General features: G+C 49.0%; 1 protein-coding gene across 1 annotated transcript in view; it reads left to right on the forward strand.

Annotated features, from left to right (window-relative positions):
- LOC121336980 (voltage-dependent N-type calcium channel subunit alpha-1B-like) overlaps positions 1–20,506 on the forward strand; it is a 289,393-nt gene that overhangs the window by 102,036 nt on the left and 166,851 nt on the right. The window contains 3 exon segments of the mRNA XM_041406692.1: positions 2,954–3,045; positions 5,309–5,461; positions 10,075–10,262. Of these exon segments, the coding sequence (XP_041262626.1) occupies positions 2,954–3,045; positions 5,309–5,461; positions 10,075–10,262 (433 nt within the window).

The raw sequence follows: 20,506 nt of genomic DNA on the forward strand, positions 1-20,506 counted from the left end.
CCAGCTTTGTTTAGCCTGGAGCTGTTTTTTTACCTCTCTAAAAAACACCTGGGCTGTTTTGCTTTCCAAGAGTGGTGGATTCATGGACAGAGGGAGCAGGGCCAGCTCAGCCATGCTGGGCGCTCTGTGGGGTTTGGGTGGGATGTCATGGACCCCAAGGAGCAGCTACAGCACCACGGGAGATGGTGGCTGTAGGACGTCCTGTGCAGGTTAACTGGGGGGTCACAATGAAAATTATGTCAAAATTCATGACTTAAATGGTCAAATCCAGAAGTTTTCCTGGGAAAGGGGCTTTGCGTGCCTTGTCAGAGTTGGAACAGGCTGGTTTTAACATCAAGCCTGTTAGGCAGAATATTCTGGAAAGACAACTTCAACCCGTTGGAACATTTACTGGCAGCCATTCCCTCCTGTTTTCTCTCTGAATTTAAACCAGAACAAGAAGGCCATGAAGGACCCTTTCTCTCAGCCTGGTGACAGTACACATCCATCCTTGTGGTATATTCACATTCTCTGAACAGAGAGAGACATAATTCTCTCTCCCAGGATTTTTCCTGGGGAAGGCAGTGAGAAGCTCAGAGAAGAAGAGAAAACAATTCTTATCTCTATTCCCTGCTCCTGTTGTTTGGCACATGTGAAATGAGTTATGGAGGTTGTTTACCCAAAGTGATTTGTTAATTGGACACCAGTGAGGGGTGTTTGGATTCCTTGGCCAATTGGGTCAAAGCTGTGTCCTGTCTGTCTTAGACACTCATGGGTTTTTCTTGAGTATCTCTTTAGTATAGTTATTGTATAGTATTAGTGTAATATAAGGCAGCTTAATAAAGCAATTGTTCAACCTTCTGAATCATGGAGTCAGTGCACATTATTCCTGTGTCAGGGGCTCCCAGAAACTGTGCATCCTGGCTCAGCTCAGACTGACTGTGCTGTTGGGAGCATCACCCAGGGTGGATGTTCAGGATTATCTCCTCCCTGGGCTCTTCCCACACTGCACAGGTCCATAAGTGAGCAATTAAGCCGTGAGGATGGAGGAAGGGAGCAGAGGATGAAATCACTGGCCTGGGTGCAGAAGATTAGATTAGAAGGCTCTGCATGACCTGGTTCTTGGTTTAAATTGTCTCCTGTTGCTCATGCTCCAACTGCATTGATGGAGCTGATGTCATGGGAATTTTAAGGTCGTGAAAATGTGGGAACAGGTGTCCTATAGAATAAATACTCAGCTCCTCAGGTCCTGGCTGGCTTCTGCTTCCTGCCATCCAAGATCCCAGCAGGTTTTTTTCCTGATCTCCAGCACCTCCTGCTGCTGGAGTCTGGCCCTTTCCGCCCAGCAATGCTGAGCCTGCTCTTCCCTGGGCCAGGCTCAGTCAGTCCCTAAGGTAAGGACACGGATTTATTCTGGGAGTGCTCCCTGCACTGCCACAGCCACATCCTGCTCAGCTCCGAGTGCAACTGTGCAGCTGCTTCAGAAAACTCTGCTTTTCCTTGGGTTGGTTTATGGTGGCTGATCACTGCTGAATGCTCTGCAGCCTGGTGTCAAGAAACAGGAAAAACAGCTTCTGTTAACAAGAAATTGAGGGACAGGGCTCCTGTTAGCAAGAAACTGAGGGAAAAGGGTTCCTGTTATCAGGAAACTCAGGAAAAAGGGCTCCTGTTTTTGGGAAACTGAGGGAAAAGGGCTCCTGTTATCAGGAAAATGAGGGAAAAGGGCTTCTGTTATCTGGAAAGTGAGGAAAAGGGACTCCTGTTATAAAAACACTGAGCAAAAAGGGCTCTTGGTGTCAAGAAACTGAAGAAAAAAGGCTCCTGTTTTTAAGAAATGGAGGGGAAAAGGCTGTTGTTATCAAAAACTGAGCAAAAAGGGCTCTTGTTAGCGAGAAACTAAGCAGAAAGTGCTCCTGGTGCCAAGAAACTGAGGAAAAGGGCTCCCGTTATCAAGATAACAGGAAAAAAGAGCTCCTGGTCTCAAGAAAATGGAAAAAAAAAGGGCTCCTGTTATCAGGAAACTGAGGGAAAAGGGCCAGATTCTCACAGTCCCTGGGAGGGGTGCAGAGGATGGAGGCTGGTGGGAGGATTTGGGCTTGGCTTGTAGTAGAATCAGAGTTGTTTAGATTGGAAAAGCCCTCCAGGATCATGAAACCCACCTTTACATGAGCACAGGCCCAAATAAAGGAGGTTTTTTTCCTGGAGCATCCCAGAAGTGCTGCAGGAATTGGTGAAGGTGGCTGTGCTGTGGGGCAGAGCTGGCTTTGTAAATTCTCATCATTGTCTCTTGTGGACACTGGGGCAATATTCCTTCCCTTGCTGTGCCCTAGACCAGGGAATCCATTTCATTTTCTGTGCACAGCATCACATTTTTAAGACCCCTTCTGCTCTGGGCTGGATTTTGTGGTGTGCCAGACCCACACCCTGCTCTCTGCATGTTCTCCTCCAAGAGAATGCTCTGAACAAAAATTAATTTTGCACACAGAGAAGAAACTCTGAGCAGAAACTGCTTCATGTGTTGGGAAACATCGGACATCGAACTGAAGGATTTGTGGATTTGTTATAGGAAGTTCTGGCAGGTAACTTCCAGCATAACTGAGGGATTCAGCTCCCTCTCTCTGTCTCCTTTTTGTGCTTTCCTGGGGCACAGGGTGCAGCTCTTTAGTGCCTGATGTCCAGTGGCCTCACAAACAGGCAGAGACTGGGGATTTTCCTACAGCAGTCCTGGAGTTTGTGGGAATTAATTCCTTCCAGTGAGCACAATTCTCAATGAGATCACAGAGTTTAAAACAGCTCCAATATTTGCTGGTTTTGCACCACACTTAGCCATGCTTTGGAAAGAGGAATTTGCATTTAATCTGGAATTGTTTTTTAAAGCAGCTCCAATCTTTGTTGGTTCTACACCACACTTAGCCATGCTTTGGAAAGAGGAATTTGCATTTAATCTGGATTTGTTTTTCCTGTTTCCCTTCAGGATTCTGGCGACTGCTGGGACTGATTTTGACCTGCGGACCCTGCGAGCTGTGCGGGTGCTGCGGCCCCTGAAACTCGTGTCAGGAATCCCAAGTGAGTGTCATGCCCATGTTGTGCCCCAGCCCAAGGGCTCTGTAGATTTGGGGTGTTGCTGCTTTTCTCAGCAATATTTTCTCCCCCTGCCTCTTTGGGGTCGGTGGTTCCTGCCCTTGGCAGGGACTGGCTGTCTCTTGTCCCATTTTGTGTTGATTTCAGCTCTGTGCTCCCAAACCTGCAGGTGAGGGGCAGGGATTTGTCCAAGGACCCTTTTGTCTTTGGGGGTGAAGGAATTCTCTGGGGAGAGCAGACCTGAGAGCTGAATTTTGCAGCTTTCAGGCTTTTCAGCTTGGATCTTCTGATGGTTTTGATCAGCTGAGCATCCTGTGCTGGGATTTTACCCTTTTAATAAGGGGGAGAAAATAAAGGGAAAGAGCAGGTGGGATCTGGCCCTGCCTACTCAGTTTATGCATTTTTTGGGTGAACTTGAAGGGTCTGAATGCTCCAGTGAGGAGCTGCATCATGCCCTGAAACCATCCCAGTGCCCACGCCGTGGCTTTCTGCCTTTTTATGTCACAGTCACAGCTGCTCTGCCCCCAGCAGGGATCACTTCCAGGAGCTCTTTCATTCCTGGATGTGGAATAGAAAGGTTTGTACCCTCCAGCAGGAGCTGCAGCACTGTGGGATGCTCTGGCGTTCTCTGGATTTACCTGGGGGCAATGACAGCACAAACAATTCCTGAAATCAGGTTCCATTCATGAGCAGGGCTTCAATCTGAATTCCCAGCCAGGACAGATCCTTGGAAAGGTGGCATTTTTAGCAGGGTCTCCAACAAGGAGATGCTGCTGGATGTTTTTCCCTGGACCTTTTGCCTGTGCAAGGTGTGGCAATGACAGTCTGAGGTTGTCACATAAGTGAGGTGGTCCCTCAGAGCTGTCCCTGTCCTGCTGTGGGACACAGGTTTTCCACCTGGAGATGTGTCCTGGACCAGCACAACACTTCCCCACAATAATTGCTCTCAGGTTTTTAGTGATGTGGTGAAAGCTGAATATTTTATAGGTTTTTTCCTGTAATAAATGCATAACCTTGATGTGCAACCACCCACAAACACGGAATATTCTTCCCTTTTATTCCCTCAGTGTTTTTCCTGTCAAAGAGACCTTGCTGCTTTTTTAAATGCTTGTGCCCATCTCCATCTCACTGGTGCTGTGCAAGGTGGCAAGACAAGGATGATCCTTCATCCCCCAGCACTCAGAACAGGCCACAAGGCAGCTGCTGCCCATCACTGCAGGGTTTTGTGTGCATCTGCAGGACATTATCAGCCACCTCCATCTCCTTATCTCCCTGCCTTTCATTGAAATGAGTGTCAAGGCTGGTGACAAAGCTGTGGATGGGCAGCTGGGTTTGTTTCTGCAGAGCAGGGTGTGACAGGGACAGCAGTGTCCCTTCTGTTCTGTGGGCTGTGGGAGGACAGGAGCTCCTGAGCAGCCCCCACTCCCTGGCACAGGGATCACATCCATCCACGGGGCTTTGATTCCCTCCTCCACTTTCAAACTCAGTGACAAGATCAGGTGCTGGGACATTCTCTCTTTGCCCTCACCCTGAGCTCCTCAGGACAGGTTTCCACTGCAGTCCAGATCCTGCCTGATCTCTCCAAGCACCACCATAATCTTCTTCCAGAGAAATGCTTCAGCCTCGTGTCTATAGACACAAATTGGAATTTATTTTGGCAAATATCTGCAGGAGACCCTGGTACAGCTAAATCATTGTATTAGCCAAGGTTTAATCTCCTGCTATGGTCTGACTTCCATTTCAGTGCAGATAGGTAATAACAATTTAGCACCAATTTCTTAATTACCACTGAGTCCAGCCACTGTGTGAATTTGGTGGGATAAAGCTGACACTTCCAGCTTGTCAGTAGAAAAGAGGGAATAAATTTTTTGTCCCCCTGCTCTACACCAGACTGGCTTGCTTGGCCCTAAGTAAAGTTCAAAGCTGCACCACAATTGCCCCAAGGACCTGGCTCAGCTCCAGGCTGAGTCTTGGGACTCCAGCAGCTTCAGGAAAAACCCTTTGAGTGCCTCTGAAGCTTAACAAACCACTGATCTGTCACCTAAAGAAAAGACACCCCAAAAGGATAACCCCCAGCTGTCTCTCCTGCTCTCATGGCAGGACATTGTTTTATAGCACCTGGGGAAGAGCAGCATTGCTCGGTATTGCCAATTCCCACCTGTCCCTTGGACAGCCCCTCTCCCACTTTCTCTCCACTCCCAAGGCCCCATTTGCCTTCCCTCCCTGAGGTGTTTTTGTGTCCCCACAGGCCTGCAGGTTGTCCTCAAGTCCATCATGAAGGCCATGGTGCCCTTGCTGCAGATTGGGCTGCTCCTCTTCTTCGCCATTGTGATGTTTGCCATCATCGGGCTGGAGTTTTACATGGGCAAGTTCCACAAAACCTGCTTTTCCAACGAGACAGGTGAGCCTTTGGACCTTCCCCTCCTGCTTCTGTGCTGCTTTTCCTTTTGCCTCTTCCGCATTCCCTGCATTCTCTCCCTCTTTACCCACATATTCTGAGAATTACACAGAATTTTGTGCCCACCCTACACGGGCAGGGACAGATTTTCCTCTCTCTGATGCCACAGTGCTGCTCCCAGTCTGCCCAAGAGTGAGATGAAAGTCCTTAGGCCCTCCTGTCCCAAAAGAATTTTCTCATAGCAGAAGAACAGAACCAAATTCCTGTTGTTTCTTATTAATTAATGGTGTCTGTCTAATTTTTCTTGGGTTTTGCTTCATGCACACTGAGTTTCCTGGGAAGGTTTTTGGGGAAACTTTGGTGTGGAATAGTAAAAGACTGAAAAGTCTGAGAGCAACCAAAAAATAAAAGGGCCGTAGATAGGAGGCAAGGAGTCCTTTGACGGAGAAAGGATAAAAATGACCTTCAGAGAAGGGAAATTGGGCACTGAAGAGTAAGTGATGTGTCTGCCTGTGAGTGAGTGAGTGATAGACTCCAGAAGATGGAGGTGGAGAAGGATGATCCCAGAGATTCTTGGCTTGGAACAGCTGTGTCAAATAATGGAATTATGGAATGCTTTGGGCTGGAAGGGACTTTAAAGATCATCTTGTTCCACCTCATTCCTTTATAGCGGTGTTAATATGTTTATTATCTGACAACACACTTTAAAATGTTGTTCTTGTCTCCAAACCATTACATTTTAAGGTGCAATTGACTTTCTTTAAAACACAGCCTTGTATTTTCAGTCATTATCACTAATAGGTCTTAATATTGATTTATTTCCATGCAATCCAATGGTAATAAAAGAACAGCCCTGCCAAATCTCTGGGCATTTCTGATGGGAGCACTTTAATAGGCTCAGTGTACACAGAGATTTGCAAATGGAATTCTTGCTCATGTTCCTGTGGAATGCTGGAATAACATAAAGCAAGTTGGGAAGGAGAGTTGGGAGTTGTGACTTGTGAGAAAATCCTGGCAATTCCTGGAGGAAAGGAAATTTTGGGCTGGATTTGCAGGAGGGAGAAGTCTCTTTGTGGGTAGTGTGGCCCCTGCAAGGGGCTGTGGCAGTGCTGACAGGGGACAGGGACAGCAGTGACAGGATGGGTGTGGAGGGAGCAGCAGAGTCCCTGCTCAGGTGGAGGGGAGGATGAATCCTGAGCAGGTTGGGGTTTGCTAGGACAATTTTTGGGTCTGTTAGACTGCAAACAAGGGGGGGGATGTTTGTGCATCCTTTGTGAGCAGGAGGCAGCTGCAGGCAGAGCCCGAGGCTCTCCCTCACGGCTGACACCTGATGAGGGAGGATTTTCTTCCCTCCCCAGAGCAGTTCAAAAGGCCAGCATCACCCCCAGAGCGGTGTGTGCTCCCTGCACGCTCGTCTCTGCCATCAGCAGTGACCAAGGGAGTCTGGGCCAGGTTTGGGGACCGAGGACAGGTTTTTGTCATGGCTAATGTCATATGCCAGCTGCTCTTGCTGGCTGGGTGCATTCCAGCTGGAACTGAGAGCTGCATTTCAGCTCTGCTGCCTGAGCTGCATTTCAGCAGCTGCCAGCTCACTGTGAGCTGTGGCTTGTCATAGTTGAGAAGGAGACAATACAAAGCAGAACTCCATTTTCAGAAGGCTCCAAACTGTTTTTACTATAGCCTGCATGCTTTTTCTACATTCTTACAAAACTCATCGGTTTACACTTTACTCATTGGTCACAGAGACAAAGTGCTCATTGGAACAGGCAGCTGCAGGTTTCTCTTATTTCTCCTTCTTTCTTTCTTAGCTTCTGTGTCAACGACCTTGGTAGAAAATTCTTTCAGGGGTGAATGTGGATCCTCTTCTCAAACTTTTCTCTGGCTCACAGAAGTCTCTGTAAAACCTGTCACAGGGTGGCTCATCTCCCAAAGCCCCTTGGCAGGCAGGGGAAGGTGCCTGTGCCCTGGTCACCCTGTGCTCCAGGGCTGCTGATCTGGCTTTGGGCGAGTTCTGAGCATCTCTTCCAGCTGCTGGGTGGGAAATGGTGTTTCTGGAAAGGAGAGGGGAGTGAGGTTTCCTGGCACTGCATCCCCTGGGAGCAGAGCAGCAGAGCAACCCACAAAGCTTTTGAAAACCTAAGTGCTTCTCATCTCCACAGAGGTGCATTAAGGAGCCTGGGCAGAGACCACGGGCTCCAAACCAACCTGAGAGTGGAAATGTGAACTCATTAAAGAGATGCCTCTGATAGGGGGTGGAAAACAGGAGGAGGGAAAGCTGCTCGTGCTTCTCTCTGTTCCAAATCCCCAAAATTAGCAAAGCCCTGGGATTTTCCCTGGAATCAGAAGCCAGAGGGACCAACTGTGCACCATGAGGGGACCAAGCAGAGGTGTCAACACTTGAGTGTTGCTCTGCTGAGCCAATAGCCTGGGTAGGTCAGTGATGAACTGCAGCACAAAGGGGTGCTGGGCACCAAAATGTGGCCAAAGGGTTATTCAAGGACTTTCCCCTTCAGCCTGACTGCTCTGAGTTGGAAAAATGTCATTTTTGTCATGGAAAATGGGTAAAACTCAGTGGCAGTTTTGCTCCCGTCTTGTCTCCCTCTCTCTGCACCTCTGTGCTGTCCTGCTCTGCTGACACAAGATCATTTTTAAGCACCTGACCCAGACCAAATGCCCCAAAGCTGCTCCAGGAGAGAAGGGCACCATATTTATTTCCCATTATCCCTTGGAATTCCCCCTTTCTCTGCTTTCTCCAGCCACAAGGAGTAAGGGCCACTTCTGGTCACTGTTTTAAAAAGGAAAAAATCCCGCACCCACCCCTTTGTGGTAGATGTTCACTGCATTTTCAGAGAATTCCCTGGCAGCAAAAGGCCAAACCGAGATGAAACTGGATCCTCTTTTAATGCACACTCACAAATGGTCAGCAGGAGCCAGCTTTGGCATTTTCTTCTCTCACCAAGCCCTTGTGAGAGCCTGTGGTGACCCATCTGGGAGCTGGAGGTTTGCCCTGCACCGAGGTGTTGAGTCAACAGGAAAGTGTCACATATATATTTATATATATCTACACACACTTCTATCCTGCTCCACCGTGACAATTTTGCTTTCCTCCTGCAGGCTTTGCTCTGTGGAATGATTATTACTAATTTTTCTTAGTGCTGCTCCACCTTTTCCCCCAGTGAATCAGATTTTGTGCCATTTGCTGCTCCATTACCATAATGTGTCCCTTTAAAAACCCTTTAATGCTTCCCCAGTCCCAGCTCTCTAAACAGGGATATTGCTTGGGATATTTGCTTACTCTGAAAACCCAGCACTGGAGTTTTCCAGCCTGCAACCTTCCCAGCTGAGCCTGGAAGGTGCTGGGATGGTCCTGGCCATTCCTGGTGGGCCTTCCCTGACAGATTTATCCACCTCGGCCTCCTCTGGGTCTGCAGGACACTCAGCAGAGAAGCACCATCCCACATGGATCCTTTCCCTCCAGTTGAAGCAGAAATGTGGAGTTTATGGAGGAGCTGGAGCCCTTCAGTGCTGCCTTGGGGTGACACCAGGGGCTCCTCATGCAGCTGTGCTCGAACATCTGTACCAGGGCAATTCTGGGGCAGCCCACAGCCCCAAATAGGCACTAGTGCAGGAGGTGTCCTTTTGCTTTAATGCTATAGAGCAAATATTTAGCACTTTTTCGGTGTTTGAAGTGTGTGTTGTTCCTAAAGCCCTGCTTTTACCACACTGTTGGTTTTATTTTTTGTGGTGTTGCTTTATTCTGGGTTTTAGGGGCTTTTTGTGTGTGTTTTCTTTCATGCTTCTCTTACACCGTTTCCAGGTCTCTCAGATGTAGTGGGCTGTCACGAGCCAGAAATTATTTGCAGTTTGGAAACATCTTCTGCCAGGTAACAAGTGGCAGGACAAGAGGAAGTGGCCTCAAGTTGCTCCAGGAGAGGTTCAAACTGGAGATTAGGGGAAATTTCCTCACTGAAGGGGTGTTCAAACATTGGAAGGGGCTGCCCAGGATGGAGTCCACATCCCTGGAAGTGCCCAAAAATGTGTGGATGTGGCACCTGGGACATGGGTGGGTGGTGCTGGGTTGATGATTGCACCTGGTGATCTTAGAGGTCTTTTCCAGCCTAAACAATTCCACCATGTGAGATGGCAAACTACGAATTTTGGGCACTTCAGGGACGGCTCTGCTCCCACTGACCCACCTCCCACAGCCCAGCAGTGTGTAAAAGATTACAGGGGCACAACGACTTTTCCATGTCTATAGTGGCACAAAGAAACCCAAAATGTGAATTTAATCCTTGCAGTGATGCCAGGAGGATGCAGCTGCACTAGACAGGAAATTCTCATGACGGTTTAAGTCAGGAACTTCTCAGGATGGATCCAATCCAATCTTCAGGATGGTTTCAGTCAGAAATTTCTCAGGATGGTTCCAACAAGCAAGAAATTTTCAGGATAATTCCAAGCAGGAACTTCTTAGGATGATTCCAATCAGGAACTTTTCAGGATGGTTCCAAGCAGAAACTTCTCAGGATGGTTTCAGTCAGGAACTTTTCAGGACGGTTCCAACAAGCAGGAGCTCTTCTGGGTAGTTCCAATCAGTAACTTCTCTTCCCTCTCTGCAGGTGAGGAGGTGGGGGATTTTCCCTGTGGAGAGGAGCCTCCTGCCAGGCAGTGTGAGAGCGGGACCACGTGCAGGGAGTACTGGCAGGGCCCCAACTATGGCATCACCAACTTTGACAACATCCTCTTCGCCGTGCTCACTGTCTTCCAGTGCATCACCATGGAGGGCTGGACCGACATCCTCTACAACGTGAGTCCTCTGCTGGGGCTGGGGGGGTTGGTTGGGAACAGATGGTTCTGGAGGAAAAAAATGATTTAATTTGTGTGGTTTTCACCTCCTGACCCCCTGCTTTTGAGGAGGATCGTTCCTGTTTTCCTCAGGGTCTGTTTCTGGTTGAGTCTGTGGTGCTTTGAGGCTGCAGAGTTGCTCAGCAGCAACGAGATGTGTGGGGGCAGTGGGGTGGTGGCAGTGCAGGAGCTGGTGTCACCCCAAGGTGTTCCTGTGCTCTGCTGGGTGCATAGGAGCAGGTTCTTACAATGCCCCACAGAAACTCCAAATTGTACAAAACTGGGTGGCAAAAGCAGCAACTCCTTCATATTTTGTACCGGGAGGTTTCCTCTCCTGACTGGGGGATCAAACTTGTAACACTGAGCTCCAGGACTGGTTTTGCTCAGTCCAGTCCAGTTTTACAAAGCTCCATCACTCACCTTTACCCTTGGCATGACTGTGGGCTGCAGAGAAGATGCACCAGGCTGAATTCCCCTGCCTCCTGCAAGGCAGGACCACGAGTGGCACAACCTCTTGGCTGTTCTGTTTTGCTCTTCCCAATTTTACAAAGAGCAGGGTGATTCCCCCAGCCTCTGCTGGCTTCCAGGCAGTGCAAGGCTCTCATCAGAGGGTGTAGTTTATGTGGAAAAATCCCTAAGTCAGGCATTACTGATGCCCTCAGCCCATTTCTCTGGCTTGAGGGATGATGCTGTGCCCAGTTTTCTTCATCACAGACTCCAGAGTCATGCTGGCCCCTTTCAGTCCTTCCTGGGAGGGTTTCTGTAGCAACAGGAAAGGATTAGCTTGAGCCACAGTGAATTGCCAGGTACAGTTCTGCTGTGTTTGGAGCCAATAAATGTGATTTATTCCCTTTTCCCTTCCTTGCTCAGTTCCTCCATTTATTCCCAGTCTCTGACCACTTAAAGCCATCTCTAGAAGATTTCTCCCCTCACCCTAAAGCTTCACCACACCACCAGTTTCTCCCCTTCTCATTCAGCATTCCTGCTCCTTCCTCCTGGTGCCAAGTGTTGTAAGAAAAGCCCATTAGCATCCTGGCTGGAATTGATTAATCAATACATGGTGAATGAGATCATCTTCTCCCAACCTTCCTCTTGTACCACATGCAAAACCCCGAGCTTACTATGGGGGTATTGATTTTGGGGGTTGACTGAAGATTGTAGTTTCATTCTGGAGCCCCATTAACTGGGAGCAGGTGCCTGGAGCAGCTGCAGAGTTGGATTTGTTGTGTCTGAGACCCCAGTTCAGGGTTTGCTTGGATCTGGCAGATCTGAGGGGTTCTGGATGTTCTCACTGGGGGGAGGCCGAGTGGTTTGTGTTGTGCCATGGGACACTCAGCAGAAGTCAGTGATGCCAGGAGCCACCCCTGTCACCTGTCCCTTGTCCCCAAGGGCTGTCAGCCCCTCCCTGTGCTGCTCTGCTTGCTGAGGACCTGGCTGTGCTATTGCAGGTTGGAAACAGAGAGAAGCTGTGGGTGGGGAACATCTTCTCTGTGCAGCCCTCAGCCTTTTCACAGCTTACTCATGTGCTGCTTTCTGGCCACTTGTTTTTTGGTTGGGTGTCTTCTGTGCCTACTCCAAGTTTATCAAATTGAAAAAAGGAGACAAAAGCCCAGATTATGCTGCAGCAGTGACTGGAAATCCTTCATGGGGTGTTTGTGGACCCATTGTCAGGCTGTGCACAGATAACAGCAGTGAAGTCATAGAATTATGGGATAGTCTGGGTTGGAAGGGATAATCCCATTCCAACCCCAGCCATGGGCAGGGACACCTTCCACTGTCACAGGTGGCTCCAAGCCCCATCCAACCTGGCCTTGGACACTGCCAGGGATCCAGGGGCAGCCACAGCTTCTCTGGGCACCCTGTGCCAGGGCCTCACTGCCCTCCCAGGGAACAATTCCTAATTCCCAATATCCCACCTAACTCTGCTCTCTCTCAGTTTGAAATCATTGCCCCTTGTTATGTCACTCTGCCCATATCAAAAGTCCCTGTCCCTCCTTTTCATAAGTCCCTTCAGGCCCTAGCAGGGGCTCTGAGCTCTCCCTGCAGCCTTCTCCTCTCCAGCTGAGCACCCCCAGCTCTCCCAGCCTGGCTCTGGAGCAGAGGGCTCCAGCCCTGGAGCAGCTCCGTGGCCTCCTCTGGACACATCCAGCAGCCCCAGGTCCTCCTGATGTTGAAGACCCCAGAGCTGGACACAGAACCCCAAATGGGGTCCCACAGGGGCAGAGTAGAGGGGGAAATCACCTCCCTCATCCTGGCCACTCCTCTGTAGGTGGAATCCATCCATCCTGCTCCAGGCAGTGCAGAAACTACCCAGGGATGCTGCTGGGACCAGCCTGATCTGGGCCCAGACTGGGAAGAATTTGGAAGATGTTTCCCCTTGAATCCAGAACTGGTAGAGTAAGTGAACACATGCAGAGACTTAGACAGAGGGGGAGTGCCAGAGGTTATTCCTTGTTCAGGGAGCTCTGATTCACCATCTGAGTTCTCTACTCCTGAGGAAAATGGTTTTTGTCAGGAAAATTTTATCAGAAGTTTCCCTGTCAGCCCCAGGCTCTGGTCTCCTCAAGGAGAGCAGCATTCCCCTGATGCAGGATACACATCAGAGATGAACTGTGGACCTACTTTTAATCTTTTGCTTAATTAAGATTTGCAAAAGGCTGTGGGACCATGGGAGGCAAGATGTGGTCTGTGTAAACTGTGATTAAGCATTAGTAAGAAAAAGGCTGGGGCTTTTTCTCCTGCTAATTCATGAAAGCAGGGGAAAACACAGTTCTGGTACCCCACACATAATGAGGACATGGGAGCAAGACCAGAGGAGGCCACAAAGTTGGAATAGAGCACGTACCCCATGGACACAGAAGAAGACACACAAGAGGTTGTGTGGAGGCCACAGAGCCCTAAAGGGTTGCAAGGCCTAAAGGGGCTCCAGGAGAGCTGGAGAGGGACTGGGGACAAGGCATGGAGGGACAGGACACAGGGAATGTCTGACAGACAGTGGGGTTTAGGGAAGGAATTGTTCCCTGGGAGGGTGGGCAGGCGCTGGCACAGGGTGCCCAGAGCAGCTGTGGCTGCCCCTGGATCCCTGGCAGTGCCCAAGGCCAGGCTGGACAGGGCTTGGAGCAGCCTGGGACAGTGGGAGGTGTCCCTGCCATGGCAGGGGTGGCACTGGATGATGTTTAAGGTCCCTACAACCCAAAACTGTGATTCTATAAATGCTGCTAATTTTCAGGCTTAGGTGAGCCCTTCTTCACCCCTTCCTGTGAGTGCCACCACCACAGGCTGGCTCAAGTTGGGGTAGATTTGTCCCCCTGCTTGTACAAACCCCTCCCTTGCTGCTGCTGGAGCAGCCAGCCCTGCTGGGACCCAAATCCCTGCGCTGCCACGCAGTCTGGGACTGAGACCCATTAGGGGAAGGCTGAGGTTACAACTTCTGCCTTAATGGCCCATTCATTTCCTGCTGCAAAATGTCTGAATTGATTGTCCTGCATCAGCAGCACTCTGTTCTCACTCCCCTCCTCCTGCTGCACTGTGCCTGGGGCTGTTCAGGGCAGCCAGGGTTTTACTGGGATGTCAGGGTATTGTATTTGCAGGGACCCCCAAAGCAGGGAGGAATGATGAATCTGACTCCATGTTCTCAGAAGGCTAATTTATTATTTTATGATACTGTATTATATTAAAGAATACTAAACTATACTAAAGGATACAGAAAGGATACTTACAGAAGGCTAAAAAGATAATAATGAAAACTGGTGACTCTCTCCAGAGTCCTGACACAGCTTGGCCCTGATTGGCCAAAGAGTGAAAACAACTCACAGCAGAACCCAATGAAACAATCAGCTGTGGGTAAACAGTCTGCAAACACATTCCACATGAGCACAACACAGGAGAAGAAAACGTGATGAGAATTGTTTTCCTTTTTCTCTGAGGTTTCTCAGCTTCCCAGGAGAAAACTCCTGGGCGAAGGGATTTTTTCAGAGAATGTGATATCAGGGAGCAGTCACTGGGTGAGATGTGCTTCACCAGTTCAGCATTCATTAAAATCTGGGAGGGTTTGCTCTGTCCTCAGAGCAGATTGGTGGCTGAGAAATTTGGTCTGTGATGGCATCAGGCAAACTGAGGTGTTTGGTGTCAAGGGTGTTCAGGAGAGAGAGATTGGGGTTTGGTGGCTTGGCTCAGGTCTGTGGAAAGTGAGGGGTTTTTTGTGAGGGATTATCCAGTCATTCCCAAAGGACTGAGGTGACTTTAGAGGTGGTCCAGATCCAGCTTTCCTACAGATTAAGAAAGTCACAGCATCAAAGGCTTCAGCACAGCCTTTGCAGTTGGAAACCTACCTTGTAAATATTCACTCCTTGTCCTGTGATAAATTGAGGAATTAGGAGAGCAAGAAAAAAGCAAGTTCACATATCCCAGCCCATTTTTACCATGCTGATCCACTATTTATACTTCCACAGACTTTTCCTTTTAATTGGGGCCCATAAAAGCTTTCTAACAAGGCTTTATCTGGGAGGTGATTTATGCTTGAAGCAAAGAGGCTGAATCATCAGTAGGGTGAAATACTTCAATAATAAGCTGGGGAAAAGAACTTCCTGCCTCAGCAGCACAAAAGCATTGGAACAATGAGTCCAACCAAGCTTCTCTGACAGCTGCAGTTTTGTCTCAGCTGTTTGTGCTCAAAAGTGTCCAAGGAGCAACAGGTGATTTAGGAAAGTTGGTGATGGGGAAGGACATGTTTTCCAGCAAATGGAGCACCTCCTGCTAATTCCAAGCATCAGCATCATCTGGGAATGTATTTAAATAGAGCAACCCAACTGTTTTCCTCAGGCTGGGAGCCCAGTGCTGTGACCAGGTTTTCAGTCCGACCCAGTGCAGACAGGTCAGAGACCCCTCAAGCATGGGCAAGGCATTTTCTGGATCATGAGCAGCAGCTTGCTGTGGGGGGGCAATGCTGCTCAGGGGCCACTTGCCCTAGACCTGACTTTGGGCAGCTGGGCCCAGCCCAGTGCCAGGCTGAGCTGGTGGCAGGAGCTGTGTCTCCTGCAGGGTGCATTCAGCAATAATTGGTTGGTGCAGCTGTTCTGCATCTGATGTGGTGGTGCTGAAGCAGTCTCTGCTCTGGGCTCTCTGGTTCATGGCAGCACTTTGAGCTTGTGGTACTCACCTGGAGCATCCCACAGGCCTTGGGGTGACATGGGACACTACAGGTTGCTGCTGAGGCTGGCTGTCTTGGTTTGAAAAGACAGGTGTCTGCTAAGGAAGGCAGGAGCTGGCACTGAAATGGGAAATGTAAACCCTCTCCCTCTGAATTACTATAATTTTGAAATTAAGGGACAAAGATATGTGAGCAGGAATAACAGTTCTTCACTAGGAAAATTAAAAATACAAATGCAATAGTACAAACAAACAAACAACCCCCCACTGCCAGAGTCAGGCCATGCCCTGCCCCCTGTGTGTCAGGGTGGGGGCACAGTCCCATCCCATGGGGGCTCAGCCCTCCTGCAGTGCCAGCTGTGGTTCTGCTGGAGCAGGGATCCTGCACAAGGCTGCAGTTTTCCTCTGAAGCTCCAGGGCTGCTGGAGATGGGCCTGCTCTCCCTCTGGGAATGCAGGGCAGGAGAAAGCTGCTCCTCTGGGAATGCAGTGGGCAAAGGCTGCTGGGGTGTTCCAGGCTCAGATTGTATCCAGGTAGGAATGCTTGGCTCCTCCCCTGGGTGGAGCATCTCCCCATGGGATGCTGGAATTTGATCAGCCATGCAGGGACACTCAGTGGCCATGGACAGCAGAGATCTCCTGGAGGGAGGATTGACTGTGGGAGAGATAAGGAAAAAACTGCCCAATGCACAGAGGAGAACTGCCCCACCTCTGACAGATATACACACACCCAGAATAGAATACACACCCCCCACGAAATGTGAATTTATTTATTATCCCCTTGAAGTGTCTGGATGTGCTCTGACAGATATACACACCCCCAGAACAGAATACACACCCCACACAAAATGTGAATTTATTTATTATCCCCTTGAAGTGTCTGGATGTGCCAAGAATTATGCATTTGTTATCATGCTTTGAGCAGGGCTCTGACAGTACCCAGGGCTGCTGGAGCTGGGGGATATTGGTGCTGCTGAGGGAAAATATTTCCAGTGATGGACTCCAAGGGCAGAGTCTGGGTGAAGAAATCCCTGTGCTGGGGTGGGAGGAAACAATGCCACTGCTCAGCAAGAGAAGCTGTGTTGCCCTGGGATCTGAGTCCTCCTGAGCTCTGTTTTCCCTCCGGATCTAGTTTTCAAATTAAGATAATTTCTGGATCATTTTAGATCCTCTTGTTTATGTGCTTGGTGTTTGTGAATGACAGTGATTCATCTATTGCTAATATGGGCTCTGTGGAGGTGGAAAACCTTTTAAAGAGACAATAGTACAACTCTGGTTTCCTTTTCTGAGCAGTAATTCCCAGTTTTGCCCATGGAAGAACTTTATTGTCCATCATCAAACCCTCCACTTGTTGCCATGGGAAGCTCCTCTTCTTTTGAAAATTGAGAAAAGCCTGAAAACTTCTGGGCCTGCCCATGAATTCCTCAATCAAAATAATTCTTTTGCTAGGCTGAGCCTAAGAATTCCTTACAGAGAGGAGCACCTGGGAGCCTTCCTGAGGGAGCTGCTGTGGAGCTGGCAGTGAGTTTGGAGCTCAGAGCTTTCTGTGGGATCCCCTATGGATTGGGAAGGGGCTGGGGCTCCTTGCTGTCCTTCAGAGCCAGCACAGTTTGCTCTGCTCTGTTCCCTCTGTGAGGTGCAGTCGTGCCTTTCCTGCACCAGGAACTTCCAAAGAATTGAGAATTGTGTTTATGGACCCAGAAAATCATTGGTCAAACGTGCTCCATCTGGAGCTGTCAGAAACCTCAGTGCTGACTTTCAGTGAGCTGGGCTTTCACCTTTCATCTTTCTTCTCCAGGAGTTCAAAGCTCCACAGTGGAATTTGCTCTGCAAAGCAGGAGAGGAGAAATGTCAAAGTGCACCCTCGCTCTCTTTTGATCTTAATGGCAAGAGATTTTAATGTTTCTTCCATTTCCTACTGACAAATATTAGTGTCCAGTGGGTCTTCCAAGACTGTGGACTGGGCCTAACCTAATATGCTTGTGAGTAGGGATGAACAGTTCAAACAAGATATAAATCTTCCTTAAATTGGATCCCAACTGGAACTTTACCCTCCCTGAATGAAAATAGCTGATGATTCACTTGATATTTTTCATTCCTTTTTGTGTCTTTGAATTTCTTTATTCCTAAGAAGATACAGAAATGAAAGGCTGGGATGTAGTTGTTGTTCCATTTGCAGCCCAACCCAGAGATGATTTTGTTGGTGGGATGCTGTTGGGACTGTAGGGGCAGAAGAGACTCTGCTGTCCCACTTTGGAGTACTCACACATGTCTTTTTGGGGTATTTCATAGAATCATGGAATGGCTGGGTGGGAAGGGACCTTAAAACTCACCTCATTCCACTTCCACCATGGGCAGGGACACCTCCCACTGTCCCAGGCTGCTCCAAGCCCTGTCCAGCCTGGCCTTGGGCACTGCCAGGGATCCAGGGGCAGCCACAGCTGCTCTGGGTACCCTCTGCCAGTGAAAGGTTTATTTATGAAGATCAAACCTGTCACTGTCATATTTTCTGAAAGAATCCCTTGCCCAGGATTTCTCTCCTGGGAAGCTGAGAAGCCTCAGAGAAAAAGGAAAACAATATTATCTCATTTGCTTCTCCTGCACTTTGCTGTTTTGGAATGTGGTTTGGAAGGTTTATTTATGAAGATCAAACCTGTCACTGTCATATTTTCTGAAAGAATCCCTTGCCCAGGATTTCTCTCCTGGGAAGCTGAGAAGCCTCAGAGAAAAAGGAAAACAATATTATCTCATTTGCTTCTCCTGCACTTTGCTGTTTTGGAATGTGGTTTGGAGATTGTTTATCCAACAGGTGGTTTCATGTGAATTGTTTTTACTTATTGGCCAATCACAGCCAAGCTGTGTTGAGGCTCTGGAAAGAGTCACGAGTTTTTCATTAGTATATTTTAGCCTTCTGTCTGTATCTTTTCTGTATTCTTTAGTATAGTTTAGTATAGCATTCTTTAATATATTATCATATCAAATAAATATATTTTTATCATATAAAAATAATGGTTATAAAAATAATGGTCATAAAAATAATAATAAATTAGCCTTCTAAGCACATGGAGTCAGGTTCCTTCCTTTCCTCGCCTTCGTTGGGGTCCCAGAGAATACAAGAATTCTTGGTCTTCATCACTCCCAAGTGTGAGCTGGGGGATCCAAGGTGATGTTCCTCAGGAGGAGTTTGGATGTGACCAGCACTGGTTACCTGGACCATGAGGTGATTTCCTGAGCAAACCCCCCGGGAGGTGGTGTGGGGGTGCAGCTTGAATGTGCTACAGAAAACAGAAGGGAAATAAATAACACAGAGCAGCTCCCCTCATCTCAGACTTGAATGAAGGTTCATCTTGGCTCCCTGGCTGAGATTCCTCAGGGCTTAAGAACCTCCACACCTTAAGCACCGCTGAAACCTGCTAGTTAAGGCTCACAGGTGGCTTAAGTGTCCTGTTGCTGGCCCTTTGCTCAGATTGTGGCTTCCTGGGGGGGTTTGCACTTGGCTTTGCTCGTGGGAACTGTCACAGTCACACTGTCACACACTGATTTTGTGGTGCAGTGACTGCTCCAGCAGAGCCTGTGGGACTTTGCAGGTTGCACTCGGATTGCTCTGTGTCCCTGGTGGGATTGTTCTGTGTCCCTGGTGGCACTGGATTGTTCTGTGTCCCTGGTGGCACTGGATTGTTCTGTGTCACTGGTGGCACTGGGATTGCTCTTCTCTCCTTGTACAGCTGATGAGCAGTTGGTCTGCTCTCTGTTAGAAGTGACCTGAAGCCAATCCACTGAATCACAGACCCACAATTGCTAAATATTGAGAGGAGAGAGAAGAAATGGTGTGTTTGCATGTTGTCTGTGTTTCCTGGGGCTGGCAGCAGTGATGTGAGGAGGTTTAGGGTGGGTTCATTCTCCTGTGAGCACTCTCCATGCATGATCAACTCTCCTTGTGAATAAATGTTGAGAAGCAAAGCTGTTTAACCAGCAGAAGTGCGAGCAGGCAGCAAAAGGTAAAGCTCCTGAAGGGTTTTCCTTACATTAACAAGGAAAATAAGCACAAGGAGAGGCTTTGTTTTGCCACTCTGAATCCCACAGCACATTTTTGACATGGTTCCTTTGTTGCACTGCATTCCCTATCGTGTCCAAGGATCAAGTTTTGCTCCAGGTGAATGTGGCGTGTCAGAATCCAGGGCTGGAAGTGACCAGCACTGGGAGAAGAGAGCAGGGAGCTGTGCCAGGCTTGGCACTGAGAGCTGCACCAGAGCAACCTGAGAACAAGGGTGCTCTGCTTCCCCTGGGACACAGCCCAGGATTCAGCTGGGTCTTTGAAGAGGTGGAGATCAGGGAATCACATCTGAAAGGGTGACCAGGAGCATGGTCTCCAGGACTGCCCAGGACACCCCAACAATCCCTTCCTGGGCATCCCTGGGAGCGTTTTCCAAATGCTCTGGCAGCCTTGGGGCCATGCCCATTCCCTGGGGAGCCTGGGCAGTGCCCAGCACCTCTGGGGGAATCCTAAACCAGAACACATGTGGGAAGGGAGGCGCCAACAGATGAAAAATGAATGCTGCAACATGCAATGCCCACAGGTGTGTGAAGAAATGTCACCATGGCTTTGTCTGCAGCAGAGCCTGTTCTGATCTCTCAGCTTTTTAGAGCACACAGCATCTGCCTCACGGCTGGGCCACAGATTTGGTGTAAAATCCCCTCCAGCCGTGACCTAGGGAGAGGTTGCCCTTGGGAGTTGATGCTCACCAGTGCTGAACTTGTCACTGTGCATTTGCTCCTGGAGATGCCCAGAGACCTGCTGGGGACAAAGCCAGCAGGGCACGTGTCACATGCTGGTGTCATGCAGCTGTGATGGAGATGGGAGCTCAGCTCCTGAGCTGTGCCACGATGTAATTGTGCTCTCTCTTTCTCCCTGCAGCTTCATAAAGAAGAGAAAAATCTCCTAATGCTGTTAGTGCTCAATTGCATTCGCTATCGAGTTAGGGTGATTTGAATTTGTTAATAAGAACCAGCCACCTTCAGCGAGCACATAAATGATAATTCCCAGCCTGGAGCTGTGGGG

Source organism: Onychostruthus taczanowskii, unplaced genomic scaffold (genome assembly GCF_017590055.1).
Source record: "Onychostruthus taczanowskii isolate IOZ18803 unplaced genomic scaffold, ASM1759005v1 scaffold25, whole genome shotgun sequence".
In the NCBI taxonomy this organism is placed as follows: domain Eukaryota; kingdom Metazoa; phylum Chordata; class Aves; order Passeriformes; family Passeridae; genus Onychostruthus; species Onychostruthus taczanowskii.